Genomic DNA, 26,795 nt, shown 5'->3' with positions numbered 1-26,795 from the left:
GTTGGAATGCATATTTTGCCCACATTTAGATTTGAATTGATGCGCTTGTCTACAAGAAGTCACTAGATTTAGAGAAACCATTTGTAGTACAAATGGAATGCTCCAGAAACCCACCACTTCGCACAAACAACTTTTCAAAAGGCTCCATGTTCAATTTGTCCTACAGATATTTAATCCAGGCTTGAAGTTCAATAGACTAATGCCAACACGTCTACCAATGAGCATGGTTTTAATCTTGATTTCACACAAAAATAAACAGACTTCAGACTACTTTGGACATCTGTAGGATTGCTACATTGCAGGCAATATGGTTATTTCCCCATTGTTAAAAACGGAAGCACCACAGGGTTTACTCTTATGAAAAAATAGCCATATTTTCAAATATTTAAGCATGTTTTGTATGTGTTATGTCCCAATTGGAAACGGTCTAAACTGACACCTTTACTTGTATATTACTAGGTTACTAAAAGTGCACAAATGTTGGATGAATGAACAGTAGAGCTGTGTAGGTGCCTCGTGTGTTTTATTAGTTTAAAATACTGTGTTTAAACAATTGAATGACATTGGTGAATTGTATGCTTACAGTTCACAATCAACTCCTTTTATGCTTTTAACACTGGATGTGGTTGGCCTGTTTACATTAGAGAATCTAGCAGTCTTTTCTCCTTTTCGTGGCACAGTCTGTGCTTACTGGGCAGAGTACATTGTAGGAACTATCTGCTAACCAAGGGCTTTGAATGTTAAGGTATTACACACGTGGCTGTCCAAGCTGTTCTCTTTGTACACCCAGACTGAATGTGTAGAAAGGTCAAGAGGTCAAAGCTTACTCCTGTAAGTATTAGAGTGTTTTGAGTGCACACGATAGATTACACAGATAGATATTTAATAAGAGCTTTATCTGTTTGAAAGAATATGCTCTATGTACAAACCAGAAGATATGGCAGTTCAAATCAGAACAGCACCAAAATAAATTGCCTTAGCAATTTATGGGTCTCAGATACAACCCAAGCATAGTTCTCATGCACAGCATGGTACTGTAATACAAATAGGATTGGCCAGGCACATATATGAGCTCACAAAGTTGTGAATGGTAGGAAAGATGGGGAGGATGTCAGTTCACCTTCCCTCAGTAATGGAATAACCTATGTCTGACCCTCTTGATGAAGAGGTCCACGGGTTGTTCAGGTCAGCTGATACAAAGTCCTCAACAGCTCCCTTCAGAAAGACTAAATGCAGTTCCAATTTGCAGAGCACTCATTGTAACTACCCTGTATCGCTACACACCAGGCAGCAGAGTATCACGTTTTAAGGGGTTTTAGCCTAGGCCTGAGTGCATGCCCGGGGAAGCCAGTAACTTGCCCTGTTCTTGGTTAGTCAGTCTGTTGGCGTACCAGAGCCCCCTGATGTTAAAATATAATTCAATGAGATTAAAAACTTGCCTACTTCAGTATCCGGGAGAGGTTTCCATTGTCAGTCCAGCTTTTTATTTTTTATTTTTTATAGTCCACCACCTCAAATCCCACTGCATCGACATGGTTTTTCTTCCCTGGCTTCTGCAAGGAAGATGCAGAACCAAATGATCAGTTGTAGGTTTCAAGGGTAAGCTGGTCAGCCACTCCAAGCCAGCATCCTTTTACTGGAGAAGGTCCAACATTCCAAGGGAGAAAGGTAGTTCAGTTAGAATGTATGCCATGGAGACACTAAATTACAGTAGAGACTGGTTCTGGCGGTTGAGCTTCAACCAAATTGAGAACTTCCGGTAGATTATCAAAATATATAGTCTTTAGTGGTGAAGGAACAAGTATAAAATAATGCAGCTGGTCAGCAAAACCTAAAAGAGGGTCAGTGTAGACCAGCTGTCCCAGCAAGGGAAGACCTTCATCCATACATTAAAAAAATCAACATGAAGATGATTGCAATACTTCACCATCATGATTTTTAGAGTCACTATTGATAAAGGAGCTTCAGTTTTGCAATACCTCTAGGATTTACCCGGTACATTAAGTCAAGAAACTACCATACACCTACACAAGGGTTTAGTTAGGCATTCTTGACTAGGAAGATGTCTGACTGCATTCAAGATTTAGGGGGCACTAAATTCAAAGTCTGTACAAATAATATGAAATGTATTGTTTCTCAGACAAACTCCAGACTTATTTAGCAAATAGACCACCCAGCAATTGAGTTAGGAGGGCAAGCTGCCAGGTACCCAAGACCTTCAAAGCAGTGTTAGGTTGACGACTGAGGACAAAGCAAACCTGCATCCATCTTATCAGACAATAGGCTGAATGCAATTAAACTTTCAGAAGTTAAATTGTTAAGATTTGTGGATGGGCTCCACAAACTGCAATGAAAGCGTAACAGGCGTTTGCTTAAGCTCCAATGCAAATGTTTTTTACATCAGGCCCTCCTTTTGAGGAGGTGGTTTCTCATTTGTATAGGGATGCTTCCAGGTAAACGAAATGCTATTTTTACTCGCCAGAAAAGCAAGCGCACTGAAGGTGGTGCTTGTTCACTGCTTTCCCTAGCATTCACTCTGCATGGAGTTACTTTATCCTGCACACCAGGTGGAAAGGAGACATCATCCAAGTCTGGGAGGTGGGGTTGGAATGGATGAGGTAAACTTGAAACAGTCGGTCTGGAAGGGTTTTTATCTTAAGACCTAAGCTTTAAATTCAAACTCAACAAGTCTGGTCTGAGGGAAAAAAAATAAGAAACATGGCCAATACAGAGTTAGGCTATTTTTCCTCTCAGATTACGCAATACAGTTTGGATTCTTTTATCAGAAAAAAAATACCTTAAGCATTGTGGCAAATTTAGTCCTCCAAGAGTTCATGCACTAATAGCTGTACATCAAGTGCTACAAGGAGGACTGACTGCTAACGGGATCAGAGTTTACAAGTACGGTAGCTATTGTGGTCTGCCCCTCAGTGACTTAAATACAATTAAGTAATTTCCCCTGATGAATAGATCTGTGGCATACCTAGAGAAATTTGGTATTTCTAGCAAATCTGAAATATTTCCAGAAAACCATTACTATACATGCTCTACTGCTCAAGATATTTACAGGAAAGACCCATTAGCATTAGATTTACCGTGTTCAGGAAGAGCACAGAAGTATAACCGGGAACAATGGCACACTTTTGCAAGCAATGCGACGGCTGCTGTTCCATCAGGCCTTTAAAACACTATTTGCCACGGGGCAGGCAAGTCTCCTCTCCCCTTTAATATCAGTTCTAAGCACAGGAGAGAGGCCAATACAGTCCTACAGCAAACACTGTATAAAACTTGCCTCTTCACCACCAAGAAAGCACAGCCTAGTTCTGAGAGTTTATGAGCTTTATTTACATTTTTGGAATCAAAGGCACGATCATACACAAACATAAGGAAAGAGTAGAAAACAATAAAAAAAAACGAACAGAAATGTCCAAACCCATTACACGACAGATGGGACAGAGCTGTGACCTATAAGACCCACCTTTCCTGAGGCATGGAAGAGATGAGTGACATGACTGCACGCATGCTGGCGCCTTTCAGGTGGATCTAGCCCAGAATCATGAAGTCCATGGAGCCACGAGAATTTACCAGTGGATCCCATCCAAAGATTCCATCCTTTCCCTGAAGGAGACAACCAAGTTACTCTGTGCCTATAGCATGAAGTAAACATGCAGTTGATGGGCAAGTGGGGTGCAGGTAAGGACCAAAGCTTGAAGGACATTCCAGGGTAAGAGCATGGTCTTTTGGTGGAGCAGGAACAGGTAGACATTTAAACAAATCGCTCATGATAGCTTTTGGCAGATGATGCAGTCAGGAAATTCTTTCCTCCAATGCAGGATACTATTCATTAGAGGACAGTCTGCTTAAGCACATAGGCCCACTGCAACAGTCAGTTTGTCTTTAACTGATAAAACGGTGCAACAAAGTTCCCACAGCAGAAGTGCATCACAGATGGCACGCAACCAGATCGCTATCAAAGCACCCATAAGTGTACCTTTAAAGGGTGGGTACCTCATGAGGGATGTAGCGCATAAATACGGACCTTTGTACACATCTGTACTGCATTGGCAAACAAGACATTGCTGAAGTTTGTGTTGGGATCAGGAACTAAACCTTGTTCAGGAGAAAACAATGATCAAAGAGCCGTACACCAGTATAGATGGGAGTTCTACATGTTCCATGGCTTATTTCCAAGTCATATGGGAGGAGAGGGTGCCCCTCACCCTGGCTCTCATAACCACATCCAAGGACCATTCTTGCAGCCTTCGGCTTCCTCCAGGAACTTCAACCAGTTGAAAGAAGTATCCTCAGATTCCCAAAGCTGGGAAGATGGGCATATCTGCAGGATAATAAATACAAACATACTTAATAGAACTGGTAAATTAAAATGTAAAATTCATATTGACCACAGCCATAGTTACATTGCAAACCTTTTTCCTCTCGAGGTTAAACAGACCTGCAGTTGGATGGAGGAATATTCAGTGGGCTCAACAGAATCAGCAAAGAGCTGAACTTAAATTCTGTAATGCAGCTGATAGTCATCGGTCTAACATGGTTATTGTAGAGACCATTGTGGAAGTGGATTTTGGAGTGCTCTGCACAAATATCCCAAAATAACTAGGAAATGACAATTCATTTAACTTCAGTGGGTAAGAGTGAAACATAGAAAAAAATTCAAATAAACTTGTTGCAGAGATTCAGGAGTATTTCAATGCATTTTTTTATAAAATAAATTAAGAATGGTCTTTTAAGTTAGTGGAAATGGTGGGGTTTAACACCCCTTGTTGGTGGTTGCAAAGCTCTGGGGTTCTGAATCTAGCCGCTACCACGGTACATCATCCTTCCACTGGTGGCATCTCCTGACTGCAGGCTGGGCCAACTTAAAGGTAGATTAAGCGTAGCAGCTTTCCTTTCCTCAGCTGGAACCCCATGCAAAAATGGAGACAGTCACAGCTGACTGCATGGAAGACCACATACGATGGGGAGATCGGCTGGCAAATCCCTGTACCATTTTTGCCTTTGATACTGGATGAAGGGATTCGGAGCTGAATGGCTGTGCCTAGAGGGCGGTCCAGGCTCTAAGTGGTGGCTTCTCAGACAAGTGAAGCTGCCACGCATAGATTGTGGCTCGACAGACCTGGCCAGGACTGAAAGATATGTCCGCTCAGCATGAACGTGAATGCTGTAGAGGGTAGAATGGGGCAAATCCCAAACTGATAGACACCAGGGCTGCTGCAGGCTACCCATCCATTAGAACACAGGAACCGCGGTGGGCGCCAAAGTTTCTTTAGACGGAGGTCAGGTCCTGCGCCCTTGGAGGCCCAGACCAGCAAGGCCACTTGGGAGTAAGAGCAGTTCCAGGTGGTGACTTTCCTCCTTCCTCTTTTCTGCAGCAGAGGGGAGTGCAGCCCAGACACATTAAGGGGCCTATTGTTAAGTGAGCCTTTGACCTAAAAGGAGAAAATTGCAGCCTGCAAGTATCAATGGCCCCAGGAGAAGATGCTGCTAGGGCTTAGTGGGGGGCTTCCCTATCCTATTGGTTATGCTCCTAGAGGAGCTAAGGAACAACAGAAGGCCTAACCACAGAATGTAATGTACCCCAAGCAATCAACAAAGGGACAACTGGATCTTGGCCCAGAGGGTCTGCCAATAATTGAAGTCCGAATGCCACTCAAACTGCCGGAGCCTAGCTGTTCAGAATCTGGGGCTAGATCCTGGACTGACAAATGGGTTGGCGCTTCGGGGTGCAGTACCCACCCTACCTGTCCCCACACATTACCCAGTGCTAGTCAAGGAGTCACCCCCTCCCCCTGCAAGTGGGTGACTGGGGTGTATTTCTGGGCCCGGACTCTACCTTTCAGAGTCTACCAATGGTGTACTGGTAAAGGCAGGGACCAGCACAGACAAGATGAGCAAGGATATGGCTCAGGGGCGTCATATAAGGGAAAAATTGACAAGTCTGCCAAGCTCCCTATGGGATGCCCTACCGAAGTGGCCACCCCAGCAATCATCCTTAAGGCCATCAGAAAGAAAAGGGTGGTACTCTAGGAGAAGATCTGGAGAGTCTAAGTAGATGTTTTGCTGCTACTGCTGAACCATCGGAATGTGGCAACCACACCAGAGGCTGAAACCTGCATCTCTACAGTGAATGATAAGATACAGATGCTAGAAATGAAATGCTTGCAGATGTCAGCTTTTCATAAACAGAAAGCAGAGGATGCAGATTGCTGATCTAGGAGGAACAACTTTAGCCTTGTCAGGGTCCCAGAGGGGGCGGAAGGCAACGGACCTGAGCAATTTCCACAATTTGGTTTGAATCCTGGATTCTGGAGACAGACCTGCCTCCAGTTTAATGCTAGAGATGGCTAACCATGTTCTGGCCCCTAACGCCCCCCCCACCCCAAGGGCCCCACCAGATCCAATATTTAGGAGGATTTAAAACTGTGTTGACCACGTCACCATTCTGAGAGCAGCATGATACACAACCACCGACAGCACCAAGGACCTAAATTTCCCAGCTTAAACAACCTGGATGCAGCATCAGCAAAAATACTTCATGAAAGTCAAATTCTTTCCTATCAAAATCATGTAGCTGTACATGGCAAAACAAGGCGCTGTCCCAGGGGAAAACTAACTTGAGATTATTAAAATCATGTGGGAAAGGTGGAGGAATGAAACTTCACACAGTCCGGATATTCCCAGCTGACCCAAGTCAAACCCCCTCGTCCCCCCCCCCGCCATGGCCCCACCTAACCCCCAAATAGATACACCATGGGATGGCGGGGAATGATATCTGGGCTAATAGCAGGTAGATCCTGGACTACCACCAATATCTACATGCACCCACATTAATTAACCTGGGCCACTACCTACTACACTGTACTCTTCTTGTGCCAGGGTCACAACCCTCTGCAAGTGAACATCTTCACTGGGATTCAGCCATGTCCGGTGAGTGAATAACCCAGTAGAGGAATTACCCCCTTTCAGACCACCATCACTTGCAGTCCACACTAGACTTTTTGTATCGGTGACAGATCTTACAAGTATTAGTGACAGCAGTATCTTAAAAAACAGCTCTTTGACTAATCTTCAAATGAGAACACCAACCCCATCCATAGAGAGGAAAAGTTGCAAACGGAGACAATGTTACACTGCTGCTAGATGAGATTTGTTTAATTTCTGAAAGAAATAAGCTATTCTGAATTAATAAAGGATTGGTCTCCTCTGAAACAGTGCTATGGGACGTTGAGCTATAACAAGGGGTGGGATAATCTCATACATGGCTAAACAAGAAGTCAAGTAGACATCACATTGCTAGAGCAGTCGATTGTCACACTTGTCACAATTCGCAGCATGCCCTTAGAAAGAGTGAACGAAACACTTGAGGCTAAGCTGCTGGAGTCAGCAAAAATAACCCAGATTGCATCCCAGCATAGGATAAATGAGGTGGTGATAAGAGCACCAAACTTCTATACTGGTTTTCAAACAGGGATGCAGAAAGCAGATCCATCTCCCATGTTCAAGACACCCAGCTCGGCTGACCACCAACTCTTAAGATATTGTGAATGCATTCACCGGTTATTACAAAACACTATATGCCAGGCATGAACCATATAAACTAGATTGGAGAGGCTTATAATACAAGACTTACCTATAGGTAAATTAGAAGATGAGAATATGAAAGCACTAGACCTTTACATAATGAGTTATGCGGTTATGAAAGCTATACTCACAGGGAAAATGCTTGCCCCCAACAGCTACTCATTCAAGTTGAATAAATGTAATGCCTGTGGTCTGGTACCCCATGGGAAACACTTATTTAAAGAACCAACCCACAAATGGAATACTGCTGCAGAACCTGCATGGGCCACGGTGGTGGTCGTCCATAAACCTCAGAACAAACTGACAAAGTGCTTTCAACAGACCTATTTTGCAGATTAACAGGTCAAAATACTATCTACAAGATCAGTGAACAGACTAAAGTAATAAAGTTCCTAATTCAATGAGAAAAAAACGACTTTATGCCAGGTAGGGGAATAAAACCCTATCTGGGGGTTGCAAGTTGCATTGGACAGTGTTGAAAATGTTCAAGAGTAAACAGTGCTGTAAGTAGATTAAGAAAATTTACAGGGCTGTTGATCGGTCCTTACACCACATGGCCTAGAGAGGATTAACTTAAGCCCTCTTCAGAGCATATATGAAATTACTTTATGCATTGCCATGGACACAGGTATGGGACAGTCCGTTCTGATAATCTGTTTATATGTAAAGAGGCATGGTTGCCCCCGCTTGCTTGCCCTAGTTATGGATTTCTTGGCAGAATGGCAAGCTGCACCAGTGTGGGGCGTTCAATGACCTGGAGGACACTAATATCGTATCGCACTCCACACAGAGATCCGAAAATATGTGCAACCACCATACACTCCATTGCATGCCTAATGCACATGCAGAGGTCTTTGTGGAGGCTTCAGGACAAATAGAATTGGGAAAAAGCCATGCTAGTTCAGCAAATGGGCAGGGTGAAGGTAACATGGTTATCAGACATGAGCAGCTCATTAAAGTACCAGGGCAGAGTTATCTTAGGGTCTACAGTTGTGTTAGGATGTAAATATTGCCCCTCTGTTACAAAAAGTAGAAGTGTGATATGGATATGTAGAGCAGACTAAGTGTATTACAGAGAGAGGTGTGCTATTTAAAATGCCAGCATTACCTAATCTGCTGCAGGTTCTTCAAATTACTTTTTTGCCACATAGCAGGAGGGAACCCAGTAGGTTGCAATTACCAAGTGTGTACAGTCTACTTATGATGGTGGTCTGGTTATTGCAGACACAGTTCTACTAAAGGGGAGCTCAGCTACTCCTGGTGAATGGCCGGTCCTTTGTGAATAGTAAAGGTCACACTAAGATTAGAAATGCACTTTAGGTATTTCAAACTTAGAATGAAGTAAGTAATCACAAATGTACGGTAGAAAACGAACACTGGCATTTCTTCCAATCACTAGAATAGCACGGGAGAGCAGACACCAGGCCCTAAAGATGACCGGGTTGTCATGAGCTAATAAAAAACCTTGTGGTATAGTTTGTGGCTTTCAGAAGCTGAAAGGCTTCCAGGCACAGGATACCAAACGGATTTCCACAGTAGGAGACTTCTTGGATTGGAATCTAGTCAAAAATATTTCTGTCATTGACTGAAGTTTGGCCTCCCGAAATCTCAGTTCTTTAGATTTCTACAAATCAGACACTCCTTACAGGAATAGTAGACATACCTCATATCAGTTCCGAACTTAGACCCACTACAATCCAAGTTCGTCCTTGAAAACTCAAAAGGGAAAGTATATCTAGATCATAGAGAGTAATAGAGAACACCCCAGATCACCTACAAACACTAAAGAAAGAAAATGGGAAGCTTCAGGGGTGCGTGGCCAAGTTGGCGGTGTGAGCAGACGTGCCTCGCCGAGCTCCCGCCGTTGGCCGCCGTTCCACCGTTTCGAACGCATCCCTTCTGGCCCCGGGTGGTTCCCCGGGATGCCCGGACCCGACGCTAGTGCAGCGGTGACCCTGAAGGGTGGTACCGCGGACAGGCGGTGCCTGGATCCTGCCGAGTCCGTACGGACTTGACGCGGCCCTTTGGGGCCTGTGGGGGCCGGAGCGGCGAGAGCGAGGCCGCGAGGGGCGGAGCCAAGCGGCCGACGCTGAAGCATCCCCGGCGGGCAGTGGCTGTGACGGCAGGTCCGACCCGTGCGGCTGTGCACGAGGCCTCCCGCGGCTCCTCGGCGGGGGCTTCTGCGGACCTGCTGTCCTCTGACAGCACTGCCGGAATTACTGGGCTGCGCACGGAGCTGCTGGTGAGCAACAGCGGAAGAGAGGTACAGCAGCATATGCGACCGGCAGGAGGTCCGAGGTAAGGAGAGAGGGGTGACCGGATGACCCCCCCTGCGGTACACCAGATAAAGACTGCAGCATGGTGGCGGCAGGGGGGAGCTAGTGACAGCGCCGACAGCCCTTACGCGGTGTATTGCGCCTGGAGCCATCCTCGATCCTGGCCGTGGTCGACTGTCTGAGGGCTGCCATTTTGTGGGACGGGTAGCCGCGGCCCGTGAGGTGCTCTAGCTAGGCCTAGCCCTTTGCTCTCCCCTATTTGGGGCAGCGGACCACCCCTGCGGCCTTGCTCCTACCATAAAGCGTTCACAAGACCAGGGTGCGGAGCCTTGTACCCGCTCGGGCCCCGGGGACTGGAAATGTATCAGGGGGCCCCCCGTATGCGCAGCGGATGGTAGCGGGCCGGCAGAGGCAGCGTGGAGACTCCACGACGGAGCTGTGACCTTGGTGGCCCCCTGCACACACTGAGCTATCCTTAACCCAGGTGGTGGTCGGCTGCCTCGTGGCCTCCCGGGTTCTGCGACCCGTGGGCCGCCATTTTGTGACCTTGCCCGGTCCTGCACCTTGCCCTCCCACACGGGCCGTACTGCCTAGGGCTGGACACTGAACGCTATCTCCGGGAGGGGGTGAGGACCCGTGCGCCCCTCGGCTGAGCGACTGGCCCGGCGGGTGGAGCCGACGCTGGTACCCCTGGAAGCAAGAACAAGTGGCACCGAGGGACTCCACGACAGTCTGCTAGGGCTGGTCTCTTCATCCCTACTATAATGGACCTAGATATTTGAGCCGCGACGTACTGACGCCCCGGTCTGCCCTGCCCCGTCCTGTTGGCGGGCCTGGGGGGCATGGCTGCTGGAAGAGCGCGCAAAGACAGGACCATTAAAGACTTGTTCACTCCTGCCACTATGGGGAAGAAAACCGACCTTCACATAGCTGGACCCCAGGCGATGTCCGACAAATCAGTAGCCGGCTCGCCGGGCAAAAGCCCCCAAAGCACGGATGAACCTGTCACTAGGTCCTTCTTGGAGTCTCTGTTTAGCGGCCTAAGGGAGGATCTCCAACTCCTTAAGACGGAACTGAAGGGAGAGATTCGGGAGCTGCGACGGGACACGGACGCCATTGGTGAGCGAGTGGCAGACCTCGAGACGAAGAGCGATGGCCGAGATGTCGAGATGGAAGCGCTCCAGCAAGAAATCATCCGCATTCATGACCAACAAGTTGACTTGCAATCGCATGTTGAAGACCTGGAGAATCGTTCTCGAAGGCATATTATCCGAATCCGAGGGGTGAAGCCTACCCCAGACACAGCGGACCTCTTCCAGTTCACACAAGGCCTCTTCAACCACATTCTGGGCAGGCCGGCTGACTCAGTTATAAATCTGGACAGGGCACATCGGGCGGGGCCGCCCAGGGCCTCTAATGCCCTGCCAGCAGATATCTTGGTGTGTGTCCAGGACTTTCGCACCAAAGAGGAGATCCTTAGCAAAGCACGACAGCTAGGTCCCATCACATATGGCGATCACTCACCAACGCTCTCAGGACCTAGCCGCCATCACCCTGGAAAAACGCAGGTCGTTCAGGCCGGTCACTGCTGAACTGAGGCGCCTTGGTATCACATACAGCTGGGGGCACCCGTTCCGCCTGGTATTTATATGGGACAATAAAGTGCACCAGCTGCGGTCCCTCACTGATGCTTGCCGGTTGTTGGGCATTGAGGAACCAGAGTCGGAGGGAGGCCCGCAACCTGGGAACGGCCCGGAGACTGGCTCCACCAGCCGATGGCGGCAGCAGAAATGGCGGTGCCTGAAGCGTCGCCCACCCCAGGAGGAGATCCAAGAGGGCCAGAGAGCGGCAGTTGAGACAGCGGCACTGGAGGTGGCAGCAACGGATAACTGCTAACGGGCGGGCACCGGGGGCCCGGGACCCCTCGGGCTGGACATGGATTGCTTCGGTGGTCAGCGGCGGGAGGGAACTCTATGGAGCCGGACACATTAACCCTGCTTTATCCACTCATCTGTGAGAGATGAGGGACAGCATTGTACTTTCTTAGCACTTTGTTTTGTGGTTCTCAATTCTATGTCAGGACCGGAGGCTTCAGATTATGCTATATCTTCCTTCGCTTTATTAACATAAAGAAACCACAGCAGCTCAGGAAAAGATATAATAAGAACAAAAAAATGCTTTAAACATAAAGCATTGACGTAATGTTCAACAAAAAAATCAACAACTCCCAAGAGTCTCTTTGCTTATAATAATAGTCCATAGTCCTTTGTCTCTGTCCATCATCACTATATAACCGGACTTCGCATCATCTTCCTCCTCTTTCTTCGCTGCTCCCGCAGCCAGATAAGTGCTTTTCTGTTTCGACTGCTTTTTATTGTGATTGATTGTCTTGTGTGCGGTCTTTAGGGACTCCTTGCATGGTTTATTCCCTTTCAGAGTCCCCGGTTGCGGGAACGTTCTATCGTTCCTACGCGACTTTATTCCCACTTGTGTGCGGTGTGTACATAGACCGCAAGGGGGCGGCCTGTCGTCTCGCCGACCCTCCGGCGCGCCTCCGCAGTGCGAGGAGCCACGCCGTGGGGTCTGCTTGCGCAGGGGCCGACCCTCGCGTACCCCTCTGACACCTGGTGATCCGGGTCTGTACTTTACCAATTTTGACGCCCTCTGGGGTCTGTATAGCGGTTCTGACCGCGTGCATCGCCCTCGGGCGAGATCTGTGCACCTCTTTTCCGTGTGTGGCCTAGCGCGCTTGAGGGGTACGTAGACCCGGTCCCGGCGAGGAGGGTCTGCGCGCTTGGGGGTTGGTGCAGCCCACCTGCCACGTCAGCTGGCCCAAAAACGTGATCGCAGCCGCTGGGCCTGCCCACATTCGAGAACTTTCTCGGTTGCCGCCCTCTTGGGTGCCCCGCATTTGCCCCTTGGTTCCGAGATGGAAGGGGAGTACGATGAGGAGGCCTGCCCCTATCTGCAGGATGATGAGTTTTATCAGGCGGTGGACAACTCCATCTATCGTTGCGTGACGGAGGTGGTAGGGCCCATGGAGGACCGCCTTTCTGCCCGCATCGTGGAGGAGTGTGCGAAGCTGGCAGCGGCGCAGGTGCCTCCGTCCCCTGAACTCCCGGGGACGTCCGGCGGGTTGCCACCCGCTCCGAAGAGACCCCGTGGTGAGGGACCTTCATCGGAGGCCCAAGGCGTGGACAAGGGCGCTTTCGAGCGACTTCGTGACGCCTTCCTGGCCAAGGCGACGGCGGTGCCTCCGGCGCCCTTGGTGGACCCTGGCACTTCGGGCGACGTGTCTACGGCGCCCGCCTCCCCGATCTACGACTCCCCGGACACGGATGACGACGGGGAGTCGACCCGCTCTTGGCTCCCGACACCTTCAGCGAAGGAGATGCCCCGAGACGAGTCGGGCATGCTGGACCCGGACGAGATCGTCCACCCCCGATCCGCGGCCTGATACGGTGGCGAAGTTTGTCGCGGGCAGGCTGCGCAAGCCCCTGGAGAAGGAGGCGAGGGGTTGCCTGCGCGGGGAATGCCCTCCGCCTACTCTGGAAGGGAAAGTGGCCATGACACCAGAGTTGGACCCCAAGATGGCCACCTTCCTGGCGAAATTCATGAAGGACCCCAGGAAGGGGATCGACCGGTCCTGGCGGGCCTGCCAGGACAAGCTGTTGGATGCGGTCGGGCCCGCCACGAAGATCCTTGATATGGCGGAGGAGGCCCGAGCGAATGGCACCGCCATTTCACCGGAGGTGCTCTCCAACTGGGCCCAGAGGGTGATCGTATTTTTGGGCAACGCCAACTGTGCCCTATCCACGGAGAGGCGGCGTTCGCTCCTTATCAAGCTGGATCCGAAGCTGGGGGACCTGGCCTCGTCGGAGGCAGGTGCCGTGGCCCAGGGTGGCCTTTTCGGTGAACCTTTCATCCGCGAGCTGGGAAAGTTCGTGAATACGTTCACGTCGCTGGACAAGGCCCAGTCCAGCATCAAGAGGGTGTTCCACCAGCGTTTTTCTGGAGGGGCCGGTCGCGGCAGGGGCCGCGCGATCGGCCGTGGTCAGCAGACCAACTACCGTGGACAAGGCTCCGGAAGAGGTCAGTACCAGACCTCGGCCAACTACACCAACTTCTACCCCACGAGGGGACAGCGCTATGGTGGCAGAGGGTTCAAGAAGAACTCCGTACAAGGAAATGCCCCCGGTAAGTGTACTTTGCTTGGATCAAGCACCGATTGGGGGGCGGCTGGCAAGCTTTTACGGGGAGTGGGAATTGCTCACTGCCGATGCTTGGGTTTTGCAAACTGAGAGAGGTTTCCATATAGAGTTTTACGACCAGCCAACTCAGGCGCGGCCCACGCGCCCGATGGTTTTTTCAGACTCCTACGCGCGATTGATAGACGAGGCGGTCTCAGACTTGCTGCGCAAGGGAGCCATCCGTCTATCAACGCGCCACCCACATGGGTTCCTCAGCAACGTCTTCTTGGTAGACAAGACGGATGGGGGCAAGAGGCCTGTGATCAATCTCAAGGAGTTCAATGGGTGGTTGGTCTACCGTCACTTCAAGATGGAGGGGATCCACCTCCTTCGGGACGTGCTCCTCCCTCGGGATTGGATGGTGCGACTGGATCTCAAGGATGCCTACTTGGTCGTTCCCATCCACCCCCCTCATCGTCGTTACCTACAATTCCTGTGGGACGGCAAGGTGTTCGAATTCACCGCCCTGCCGTTCGGTCTTTCTTCGGCCCCGTGGTGCTTCACGAAGGTCCTCCACCCGGTAGTGGAGTTTCTCAGAAGTCAGGGGGTCCGTATGCTGGTATATTTAGACGACATCCTCCTCATGGGGCAGTGCCCGGAGGTGCTGGCAGGACAGCTGCGCCAAGCTGTCGGCCTGCTTCAGAGACTGGGGTTCGTCATCAACGGCTCCAAGTCGGTTTTGGTTCCCACTCAGCAGATCACCTTTTTAGGTTTCGTGGTGGACTCGGTACAGGCGGTCTTGAGCCTTCCGGGTCGGAAGGTCGCAAAGATACGTCACCTGCTTCGGCAGACGATCGCGAGGGACCGTACGTCACTGCGCCATGTCGCCAAGGTGGTGGGTCTTCTATCGTCCTCCATCCAGGCGATTTTCCCGGGCCCGCTGCACTACAGGGCTCTTCAGCGCCTGAAAGGCGCAGCATTTGCGCCGTGGGATGTGTTACGATCAGTGGGTCCCCCTCACGGACGACGTGGAGGAGGAGATGTCATGGTGGCTGTCTCACATGGAGGCATGGAATGGGCGAGCGATCTTCGGGTCGGCTCCGGACTTGATCATAGAGTCCGACGCCAGCAGGTCGGGCTGGGGCGCCCGGTGCGGGGATTGTTCCACCGGCGGCGCCTGGTCGTCAGAAGAACAACAATTGCATATCAATTGTTTGGAGCTCCTAGCGGGCTCCTTCGCTGTTCGCTGTTGGACCAAGGATTCGGTCAAGGCCTGTGTCCTGCTGCGGATGGACAATATTTCGGCGGTCCGGTATGTGAACCACCTAGGAGGTCCTCGGTCCCGCGCCTTGGCGGACTTAGCGAAGGACTTCTGGGATTATTGCCTGTCTCGTCACATTGCGGTGACGGCGGAGTATCTGCCAGGCCAGCGCAATCAGGTGGCGGATTGGCACTCTCGACATCTCAGGGATGCCAGCCAGTGGAAGCTGGATCCGGGAGTCTTCCGGTGGCTACACTCCCTTTGGGGCCCCTTCTCGGTGGACCTCTTCGCGTCCCGTCTCGACCACCAGCTGCCGCGGTTCTACAGCTGGAGGCCGGACCCTCTGGCGGAGGCCACGGACGCGTTCTTGCAGGATTGGAGTCGGGAACAGCCGTTTGAGTTTCCCCCGTTCTCCATGATCATGCGAACGGCGGCTCAAATACGCCGCCAGGGTGCGGAACTGGTGTTGGTTACACCGCTGTGGAGGTCTCAAGTATGGTTTCCGGTTCTTCTGGAACTTTCTTGGGATTTTCCAATCCTACTCCCCCTGTTTCCTCTGCTCCTGATGAGCCCGGATCAGGAACCTCACCCTCTCGTCATGCAGAACACTCTCCGCCTCGTGGCGTGGAGGCTCTCAGGAGACGCTGGACGCTCCCGGGCCTTTCGGGGTCGGCTGCGCACTTGCTCTCCAAAGCATGGGCCGATAGTACGACGAAGCGTTACAGATCCGCTTGGCTTAAGTGGATGCGTTGGTGTTTACGAAGGGATTTGGATCCCATGGTAGCCGGCCTTGTTCCCGTGCTGAATTTCCTGGCTCATTTAGCCGACAAGGGTTTAGCGTATAGGACGATCAATGCTATCCGGTCGGCGATATCTGCGGGCCATGATAACATCGATGGCCATCCGGTAGGGGAACACCCTTTTGTGTGCCGGCTTCTGCGAGCGGTTCGCCTCGCACTGCCGCCGGAACCCAGGTACTCCGTCCTTTGGGACGTCAATTTGGTTCTGAATCTGTTCCTGTCGTGGCCAGCGAATTCTTATCTGTCTCTTAAGGAGCTCTCGGCGAAATTAGCCATGTTGTTATGTCTGGTCTCTTGTAGGCGCGTCTCGGACGTGCGCGCGCTGGATGTTTCTGCACGCGTTTTTTCCCCCGGATGGGGTTACTTTTACGGTGGGCCGACGCACTAAGACGTCGTCGCGTTCCATTTCTAATCCAGCCTTTACTGACACTCCTAAGTTGTGTGTCGTGCAATGCCTCAAAGCATATGAGGACCTGACTTTGGATCTGCGCCCTCCGGGCGAGCGTCAGTTGTTGATTGCCCTGCGGAAGCCACACAAAGCTGTCTCCTCCCCCACTATTGCTCGGTGGGTGCGTTGGGTCATGCAGGAAGCGGGCATCAATACTTCTCTCTTTGGAGCACACTCCGCCAGGGGGGCCATGGCCTCTAAGGCATTCTCAGTGGGTGCTCGTCTGGAGGACCTAATGCGAGCTGCGGATTGGTCCTCGGATTCCACCTTCAAGAGGTTTTATTTTAAGCCGGTGGTGGATTTGGCTCAGTTGGTGGTAAGTAAGCTTTAAACTAGCATAATCTGAAGCCTCCGGTCCTGACATAGAATCGAAATTTGCCTAGCTTACGTAACGGTAAGTTTCAATTCTATTAAGGACACGGAGGCGAGGATTATCCCACCCGGACTACAGTGGTGTCTCTACCCACCCGTAGGCAGTAAGTAAAGAGTTTTCCTTTACGTTGTCAGTACTGTGTTGTTCACTGAATGCTCCTCGCCTTGTTGTCGCATTTCCTGGGCCACCTCGCTGATGCTGTTCCTTTTTTGGCAGGCAACGACGGTGCTAAACAGGACCAATGAGGCTTAAGCGTGATCTGCGCGAAGAAAGAGGAGGAAGATGATGGGAAGTCCGGTTATATAGTGATGATGGACAGAGACAAAGGACTATGGACTATTATTATAAGCAAAGAGACTCTTGGGAGTTGTTGATTTTTTGTTGAACATTACGTCAATGCTTTATGTTTAAAGCATTTTTTTGTTCTTATTATATCTTTTCCTGAGCTGCTGTGGTTTCTTTATGTTAATAAAGCGAAGGAAGATATAGCATAATCCTCGCCTCCGTGTCCTTAATAGAATTGAAACTTACCGTTACGTAAGCTAGGCAAATTTCGATTCAGGGGTGTTGGGGGGGGGGGGGGTGGAGGGAGGGAGCATGGGGGTTTGAAAGGGGGTGGGGTAGGGGTAGTTCATTATCGTGGGTTGCCGAGGGAGGGGTTCCAGGTCCAGGCGGTACTACAGAGTCGGGTCGTTCGGTATCCTGGGTTGCAGGTGACAGACCACGGCGGGATATGGCTCCGCGTGATGGGGGAGCCGGGTGGGCACGAGGCTGGGTGCACTGAAGGCCGACATGAGAGCTTAGAGCGGGCGGTACGGACGATGACTTATGGCATCCACTGAAGTAGGCATCCTCTCGCTAAACGTGCGGGGTCTCAACAACCCTATCAAACGAAGGGCGGTACTGTCTTGCCTTGAGCACACACAGGCGGACATCTGTCTCCTCCAGGAGACGCACTTATTACAGAAAGATTGCATGAGAATGAGGGCACACAACTTTCCGCACAAGTTCTTCTCGTCCACACCTCATAAGAAAGCTGGGGTTGCAATATTGGTTGCAAGGAAGTTCCGGGGGAAGGTTCTGAGACAGGGAGCGGAGATAAAGGGAAGACTCATCATACCACTTTTCCTTGGGGGGCTCAGAATTCACGCTTTGCTCAGTCTATGCCCCTAACGAGGGACAAGAACAATTCTTTCATGATGCGCTTAGTATGTTGGCGGCTTCTGCAGACAGACATGTCCTAATGGGGGGTGACCTTAACCTGGTGTTCGACACCACTTTAGATAGGTCAGCGCAGCGCTCTGAACAGGCTGGGTCTCTGTCCGAAGGGGGGCTAGCGAGACTGAGGGAGCTGGGTATGGTGGATCTCTGGCGCAGCTTCGATCCTGGCACCAGGACCTACTCATTTTTCAAGCGCGCATCGCACTTATGCCAGGCTGGACTACTTCTTGGCCTCCTCCTTGCAAGCGCTGACATCCACCGTAGAGATAGGCGTAGCCTCCCTTTCGGACCATGCTCCCCTGCTGGTGACTTTCCTTCTCCCTCCAGCACAGCGGCCCTCACGGTGCTGGCGCCTCAGGGACACGCTGTTGCACCGCAGGGAAGTACCGGAGAAAATAGGCGCGATACAAGATTACCTGCTACACAACAACACTACAGACACCTCCCCGACAACACACTGGGCAGCGCTAAAAGCGGTCCTGCGAGGTGAATTTATAGCCTTATCCGCAGCGGAGAATAGGGCACGGGCAAGAAAAAAGGGACGAGCTGACACAAAAAGTCAGGGAACTGGAGGGCATGCACCAACGGACTTGCGCCCTGAGGATCTGGAGGCAGTTGACCATGGCTCAAAAACAGTTGAGCGCGCTGGACCAGGATAGGGCGGAATTTGCGGCGCTAAGGGTGCCCCACATGTACTACACAGGGGGATAGATGCGGGCGCCTCTTGGGGCAAGCACTCAGGGAGAAGCACCAGCGTCAAGTAAAAGAAATCAGAACACCTGGCGGACGCCTAGTTACAGAAGATAGGGAGATCGCGACCACCTTCAGTGATTTTTACACCTCGCTGTAATCGGGGGCCACGTTGGAAGGGGAAGTGAGCGACGTCTTTCTGGATGCTGCCCAGCTCCCTGCACTCACTACGGATCAGGCAGCAGCCCTGGAGGGTGACATCAGACCCGAGGAGGTCATATCGGCCATTGCCAGGCTCAAGTTGGGGAAAGCCCCGGGGCCGGACGGCTTCACGGCCCTCTTTTATAAAAAATTCTGTGCGCAAGTGGTGCCGCTGCTTACCACCCTGTTCAATCAACTCTCAGAACCCGGAGCGATCACGGAGGACTTGTTAGATACTACCATTTCCGTGATCCCTAAACCAGGGAAAGACCATTCGAGATGCGACGCATATCGGCCCATCTCGCTGCTCAATATAGATTTGAAACTGTACACGAGCATCCTTGCCGCGAGACTTGGCCCACTGATGCAGAGACTGATTGACCCTGACCAGACGGGATTTATCTCGGAACGTCAAACCATTGACAACACCAAACGGGCGCTACATCTCATAGAAAAAGCCATGCGCAGAGGGGGAATACATGTTTTTATCCATCGACGCGGAATAGGCCTTCGACCACGTCCACTGGCCGTACCTGGAGCGGGTCCTGACGCGGGCCAGCCTGGGTGATCGTTTCCGCGCTTGGGTGCTCAATTGCTACTCGAGGCCCTCGGCAACGGTTCGGGTCAAAGGGTGCTCATCACCCCGTTTCCCCATAGAACGTGCAACGAGGCAGGGGTGTCCACTCTCCCCCTTGTTATTTGCCCTATATATGGAGCCCCTGGCACAAACAATAAGACTTGACTCTGGGATTAGTGGAATCAAGATGGGAGCCTTTGAACATACTATTAGCTTATATGCGGACGATGTTCTGCTATCCCTCTCTTCCCCCCGTGCATCACTTACGGCCTGTGTGGCAGTTCTGGATGCCTTCGCTGAGGTGGCTGGTTTTAAAGTAAACCTCAACAAATCTGTAGCACTTGACCTCTCCCTGGAAGCACCCACAAGGGTGCACTTGCAGGGCCTTTTCCCCTTCCCATGGGCATCTGAGGCCGTTCCTTATTTGGGTGTTCAGTTAGCCTCTACACTACACGGCACGGTCCGCCTTAACTACACGAAACTTAGGCAAACGATTCGTTCGGAGCTCGGACGATGGAAGCACCTTCCGTTGTCATGGCTTGGTAAGGTGGCAGCAGTCAAAATGACAATTCTACCGCAAATCTTATATTTATTCAGGGCTATCCCTATGAGACCGCCGGAAGGTTGGATTCGTCAAGCCCAAGCTGAACTAGCTCAATTCATATGGAATGGACGGCGCCCGCGCATGAAGCTGCGCCTGGCAACATTACCTCCTGAACACGGAGGATTGGGCCTTCCGGATCAGTTACTATACTACCAGGCAGCGCAGTTGAGGACACTCATGGAGTGGAGTAAATGGGAGTTGGAAAAGCATTGGCTCTTCCAAGACCAAGCGGTGGCGCGTCGCACTTTGCAGGAAGTCCCTTTCCTGCGGCGGCAGCATTGACCCACGAATCTTTATGCCTCCTTCATCACGAGAACGCCTCTGGAGGAGTGGGATCGGGTGAGCATACCACATGAACTAACGTCCTTCCCGTCCCCACTGACGCCTCTGGTATCCAACCTGGACTTTAGACCTGGCATGGACGGAGTGGCATTCGCGAAATGGGACCCCGCGGGTTGTAAGCTGTTGTCCCATATGTAGCCTAAGGAGGGGATCATCCCCTTTGATACCTTTCGCCGGGAATTTGGCTTGCCGGAGGGGGAACGGCTACGTTACCTCCAGGTGCGATACTGGGCACTCCATCCCACCGTTAGAGCCGGGGCTGACCGCAGACTCAGCGAATAAGAGTACTGGCTCCTTTCGAGGAAATCTGACCGCAACTTAATATCGGACCTTTATCGCATGCTGTTGGGCAGGTACACACACATTCACAACGCGGGGAGAGCACGATGGGAGAGGGACCTTGGGCGCGAACTGAGTAATAAGGAGTGGGAGGGCATTTGTTTTAGGGCCAGTCATTCTGCCCACCACATGGGCTTAACAGACACCCTCACTAAAATTGCCACATACTGGTATTATACCCCTGAAAAACTACACTAGATGGACCACACACGACACTCTGCTGGCGGGGATGTGGGGAGAGGGGTACACTAGTACACCTATTGTGGGATTGTTCTCACCTACAGGTGTATTGGAAACAGGTGCTAGACGAGGTGGACCTCCATTAAGACACTACCATCCCGAGGTTCCCTGCTTATGTGCTGCTGGGCTCTCCCAACCCCATCACCTACCCGCTGCGCTCCCACAGAGGAAGGTTGATGGCAATAGCCCTGGGATCGGCAACACAGAATATTCTCACTTATTGGCGCACTACACATGTCCCCACTTTTCAGGGCTGGTTACACAGTCTCTGGCACGTCTTGGGGATGGAGAAATTGTCCCTGATTGCCAAAGGGGAGGGAGACAAATACCCAGAATTATGGCGACCCTTCTTGACGCTCTTAGCTTCTGAATTCAGGGAGGTGACCTGCCCTAGATACTTACGCCTACTCCGGCTGTCCCAGCCTGATGTCGGACAACCCGAGACCTGAGAGATCACTACTCGGTGGTAGAAAGTTGGACCTGGAACTGGGGTGGGGGGTGGGTAGGCTGGGGGGTGGCGGGCTTGGGGTCCTTCAGTTTGGTTATTGTTCCTTTTCCCTTTTCTGGACGCTGCTACGTAGCTTCGACGCGGACCGGTCCCTGAAGCCATTACCTTGAGGTGGCGTTCCATTGCTCGGAGCCACCGTCAATGGTACTTGGGAAGCCTTCTGTTGACACTTAGACCAATCACCGGGGTCTGCAACACACGATTGTCTATGCAACTCACCCTCCCTTTTTCTTGTTTATACCCGTTAAAAGCTGCATTAACGCTGGCCGAGCTGAATGTTGATGCCACGCCAGCTTGTCAAGCATGTTGGTATGTCAAATTTGATGCGCAATAAACAAAATTTATACATAAAGTAGGCTTCAGGGCATCAGATATAAGTTGGTTAAGCCAAGTACAAAAAAGGATCCTCTGATTAGGAGGTGCCACTCTCCCCTCGGTCCTAATAGTACTTTGTTAAATCTTGCCGAGTCTTCAACATGGGGCACTGCCTTTTGTGGGCGCCTCGTGTCTTTTCTTTTCCCCCCCCCAGTAGCTTTCGGCATGCAACCTCTCCCTCAGATGAGGCAGACATTTTTGGACTGTTTACACTGCCAATTACAGATGCATTTATAGTGCTGATAATATTCACTGTTCGAGAAAATGGGCCCAGAGCATGACAGTAGCCTCCTGGTCCTTGGTCAGTTCGGGGGGAGGGGGAGACTAGTGATAATCTTCCTTCAGTCAGTTTGATTTCTTTGCTAATTGCACCCACTGCTTTTCGTAAAAAAAAAAAAAATCCAGGGTGAAGACCGTGACTATTGGGGCCAGAGTGTTTTTTAGTCTACCCATGCCCAGCCCAGCCTCCTTCAGCCGAGGAAGGGCGTGCCCGTCTGCGTCCTGCGCTGCGGAAGTCTCTTGGCGCTTAAGTGGCATCACAGGAGGCTCCTCCTCCTCCAGGGCAGTGTGCAGCGATTATCTCTGGGGGACCGACTCCCACCCCAGAAAGAGTTGCAGGGGAACCTTCCAGGGTCTCCACTTAGCCCTTCAATTGCAATGAAGCTGTTGGTGCATTATTTTATACTCAGTTACGTGACAGTGAAAAGAAAAAGCACTTAAACGATGTATTCTTGTAATTTTCTTTAGCCATCTCTTTGAACTTCGCCCCCACATCATCTTTAATTAAGTGTTATTAAAGAGGCATATGCCCCCCCCCTCCCCATCCACGGCCCCCCTCCCCACGGAAGGGGGGGGGGGGGGGGGGGGAGTAACGCGCCTCACAGTTTGAAGACCTATGCTATAGAACATGGTAGATCAAATCAGGAATGCTTCCCGACTCCCGAAATGATTAGAAATGAATTGAAGTTTTCATGCAAACAAAAAAAGAAAGAATATGGGAGTTTGTTTTAGGACATATGGAGACTAGGATAAGGCAGGAGCCAAAATAGCTGGTAGGCAAATGGCGATATCTGCCCACCTACGCCTTATTCAAATCAAGTTTTTCAAACAAGTATACTACACACCAGCAAGGGTACATAAACGCAAGGAGACCAAAATGGTCTTAGGTGTACATTGGAGAAGGCAACCTTTTGCAATGAGGTGAGTCCATAAGATACTGGAGCAAGTGACCCAAATACTTCTGATGGGGGGGATCCCTAGGTTGCACCATTGGGAATGCCAGAATGAGATGAAGTGGTGAAAGCAAAGGTTTCTAGGCCTAGTACTGGCCAAAAGACATTGCTCCTCACTGGAGATTCATGGCTGCCCCGTCCCATTAACAATTAGCTTAGGGATATGGACAAATGGGCTGTTGTGAAGGCTTTAAAGCAAGGGGCTGGTCAACATGGCAATATAATTGGAGGGGTGGGAAGTGCACTTTTTAGTTAATACATTCTACTGCTGTATCCCCTTAGACCCGCAACACGGACATTGTGTCTGATTTGGGGGTAGGGGGTGGATTAACAGCCTTATTAATCAGTTTATTCTACGTATACCAGTTATGTGCTCCTTGCTAGTGAGCTGCAATATTTTAAATAGGTTCTTATGTTTCTCTTAGTATTACATTGAACTGCTTTTATAATAGAAAAAGTATAGTCCCAAAAAACAAAAACGTGGAAACGCCTTTGGAGTCCAAGTAAGGCATCTCAGGGAATTTTCACACTTCTACATGAAATTGCTGCATGACTGCACAATGCAGGTTAACCAGCACGAAAACGGCCTTTCACCATTAATATAAGCAAATTCGCAACATGCCAAGAACAGGCCAACCATATTGTGAATCAGTTACAGACTACTGTACTTTAGCAATGCAGGTTACTCATGGTTATAAACTTAACTGACAAGTTTCCTTCTCTCCTAAATGGAGGCCATACACATTTAAGAATTCAAATATGCCACTGATCAAAACATCGCAAAAATATCAAAGCATGACCCGCTTCAAATTCAGAAATGAGACCAAATGAACATTGTAGTAATAACTAGGACAGAATCCCACAAATGCAATTTTGCAAATGCAACAAAGCAGATGAAAAACCTTAAAATGATGTCTGGGAATGTAAGATATTACAACTGGATTTTTATCTAGATGGATTAGAGTAAGCACAGCTTCGTTATTAAGGGGTTAAGAGGCCTCAACTTCCTGTCACTCCTCTCACTAGCGCTTCTTTGGAAGCCCTGATCTTACATCTCAAAATTTCTAACAAGAATTACATCATACATGGACAGAATCTATATGGAACACTCAATACAATATAATAAACAAGATATACATTTGAATTCTATATCTTATTTCTGTGGCCTACATAGGTCAGTCATCAACTTTCATATACAAATAAAGATATAAATATTCAGCTACAAGAAACTCAAACAGCGATGTATAGTTTAAAATGTAGGTATCATTAAAAAGGTGAGGTGCCTATGTAACCTTACTCAATTCATGGTAGAAATTGAAAACCAAAACACCTTTTGGTTCCTTTAAACTAAAAGTTTGAAGACAGAAGAAAAAAATGAAAACCAAACTTAATGGATAAAGATCAAATGGACTTTAAATATGTACAAATACTAGAAACCATGCAACTTTGAAAGGGAGCTGTGATTAGTGACCCTGCATGCACTTAATTACCCATCTCTGCACCCTCTAGGCTCACATATCAATGTCCCACTCAAACCATGGTTTAGTTTATTCTGCCATCTTAACTGTAAAAACCATCAGTGTTATCCTGCTCACCCAGTGCCCATCTCGCTGCCCCCCACCCTGCAAACTTGGTGAACAAACCTGCTTCTCTATGGATTCTGCCAGGACATCTTCAAAGGCCTTAAAGCTTCCGAGACATTCCTCCAACTGCCTTTCTGAGCGGTCGTCTTCTGGTAACTGGTCTCTGTAAAAGTGGAAAGAAAAAATGTAAGGAGCACAAAACATTCTGGCAGACATTTACTAACAACTAAAATCCAGACTACAGCCAAGCACCCAAGGAGGAAGGAATTCTGGACAATGGAAAATCATGACAACTCCGCAGAAGTCTAGACTACCATTTACTCAGGGTCTAGGGGAGGGACTAGAGGAATTGTCAGGGAGGAAATCCAGACATCTACACCAGCTAGCAAGATGTAAATAAAGGATCAGATCTGCAGTGTTTAACATGCAACAAAGGGTTGGTACCCAGACATACAAAGGGTAGAGTTCAGATAAGAGAACATGAACGAACAGTGAGGAACTTACAGTACAGAAGATTCAACAGGGGCATCCCATGTGTGCAAGGCACGCCTCCAGAGCTTGATCTGTGTGTCCCAGGATCTCCGGCTGTACTTGCGGTATTTGTTGGGGCTCTTTGGATGGATTCCTGGCTTCCTCTCGGCCCTGTGTTTAAACACACAATGGTGAGAAGCCTTCCCCAGGCAATGACTTGCATGCCTGACTGGGAGTCAGATCTCCCAATGCAAATATACAATGCTGCTCAACAATAAGTAAGACAAGGGAAATGCTAGTTCGGACCGAGGTTTAGTGTAGGAAAAAAGGGACTGAAGTTATAAATGCATTAGGGAACAGTACTGAAGATAACACAGTATAAAAGATGTTGAGAGATTAAGACCTTTAGTTTAAACACCCTCACAGAAATAAGATTAAATGGTAAAATGGCAAAGAGGATAACTAACAGCTGGTGCCCACACTGCAAGCCTTCTGCTAATACAGGTCTCAATCCAGAGTGTCTCAATTGATGTGCTCTAAGAATGGTTTTGAATAAAAAGGAAAACCTTAGTTCTACAAAACACCTACACCTCGCTGTGTCACGATTTATGCAGCATAATCAAAAGTGTAGCTAATCGCAGCAACTCAACCCGGCATCACATCAACTGTTCTACAAAACAAATTTAGGACAGCAACTCCATAAAGACAGTTCTACTTCCTAACCGGGGTCCTGCCGGTGGGGAAAGCGTTGACTGCAGAGAGGAGTGGCGTTAAATATCACTGCAGGACCTGCTAGCGTGAGATGGAGGGTCAAGTGTACCTACCTTACTGTGTTACAACCAATTCTGCAAGGAAGGCTGCGGCTCGAATGAATTGGTTTTAACGCATTGACATTTACAACTCATGCATTGACCACAGATTTTACAATGTGTTTACAATGTAGTATTTGACAACATTGCAAAAACTGATATTATATAGAACTATGTACAAATACTTGTAGGTATGTTCCTGTATATAGCTAGATATTCAATATAGTCACATATGAACATTCCCCCATACAAACATTTAAGGGAATCCATAAAGTACTTTTTTATAATTGGAAGGTTAGCCCTATAAGCCCCTTTTTACACGCTGTGTGTGTTTTTAACCTCACTGTTTGTGGCTTATTGAGTAAATTTACTGCTGTATTTTAAATGCGCTTTGGCTGGGCTTTCCCCTTCCTCCCCCTTACCTGCATTTAATTTTTGGAACATTCACCACCGTTTGGTGGGTCCGGGTTCCGTGGGTGGTGTGGAGATCGTCGACAGGCGCCATCTTTGATTGGGACGCTGGCATTTTCGGCGGGCGCCATCTTGGAGCGTCCTTGCGCTCCTTCCTCTATTTCGCCGCCTATTTAAAGTAGCTCTCTCCCGCGCAGCGGGAACGCGCAGCTAGGACGCCGTCGCTTGCCGGAGTCTTGCCAGAG

General features: G+C 49.8%; 1 protein-coding gene across 4 annotated transcripts in view; it reads right to left on the bottom strand.

Annotated features, from left to right (window-relative positions):
* Positions 1 to 3,323: 3,323 nt before the first annotated feature.
* The window catches only part of LOC147703386 (oocyte-specific histone RNA stem-loop-binding protein 2-like), a 68,178-nt gene continuing 44,706 nt past the window's right edge, over positions 3,324 to 26,795 (bottom strand). For 2 of the 4 annotated variants that reach the window (XM_086928916.1, XM_086928919.1), the window contains 3 exons: positions 25,364 to 25,501; positions 24,920 to 25,022; positions 3,326 to 4,336 (listed from right to left, as the gene is read on the bottom strand). In XM_086928916.1, coding sequence (XP_086785042.1) covers positions 4,229 to 4,336; positions 24,920 to 25,022; positions 25,364 to 25,501 — 349 coding nt within the window. In that variant the 3' untranslated portion in view covers positions 3,326 to 4,228. Of the gene's footprint in view, positions 4,337 to 24,222; positions 24,319 to 24,919; positions 25,023 to 25,363; positions 25,502 to 26,795 lie in introns of those variants that run through there. The other 2 variants (XM_086928918.1, XM_086928917.1) reach the window with 2 other exon arrangements.

The sequence above is a fragment of the Lissotriton vulgaris genome, chromosome 7 (genome assembly GCF_964263255.1).
Source record: "Lissotriton vulgaris chromosome 7, aLisVul1.2, whole genome shotgun sequence".
NCBI lineage: Eukaryota > Metazoa > Chordata > Amphibia > Caudata > Salamandridae > Lissotriton > Lissotriton vulgaris.
Note: the sequence above shows the minus strand (reverse complement) of the source record. Positions and strands in the feature narration are given on the sequence as shown.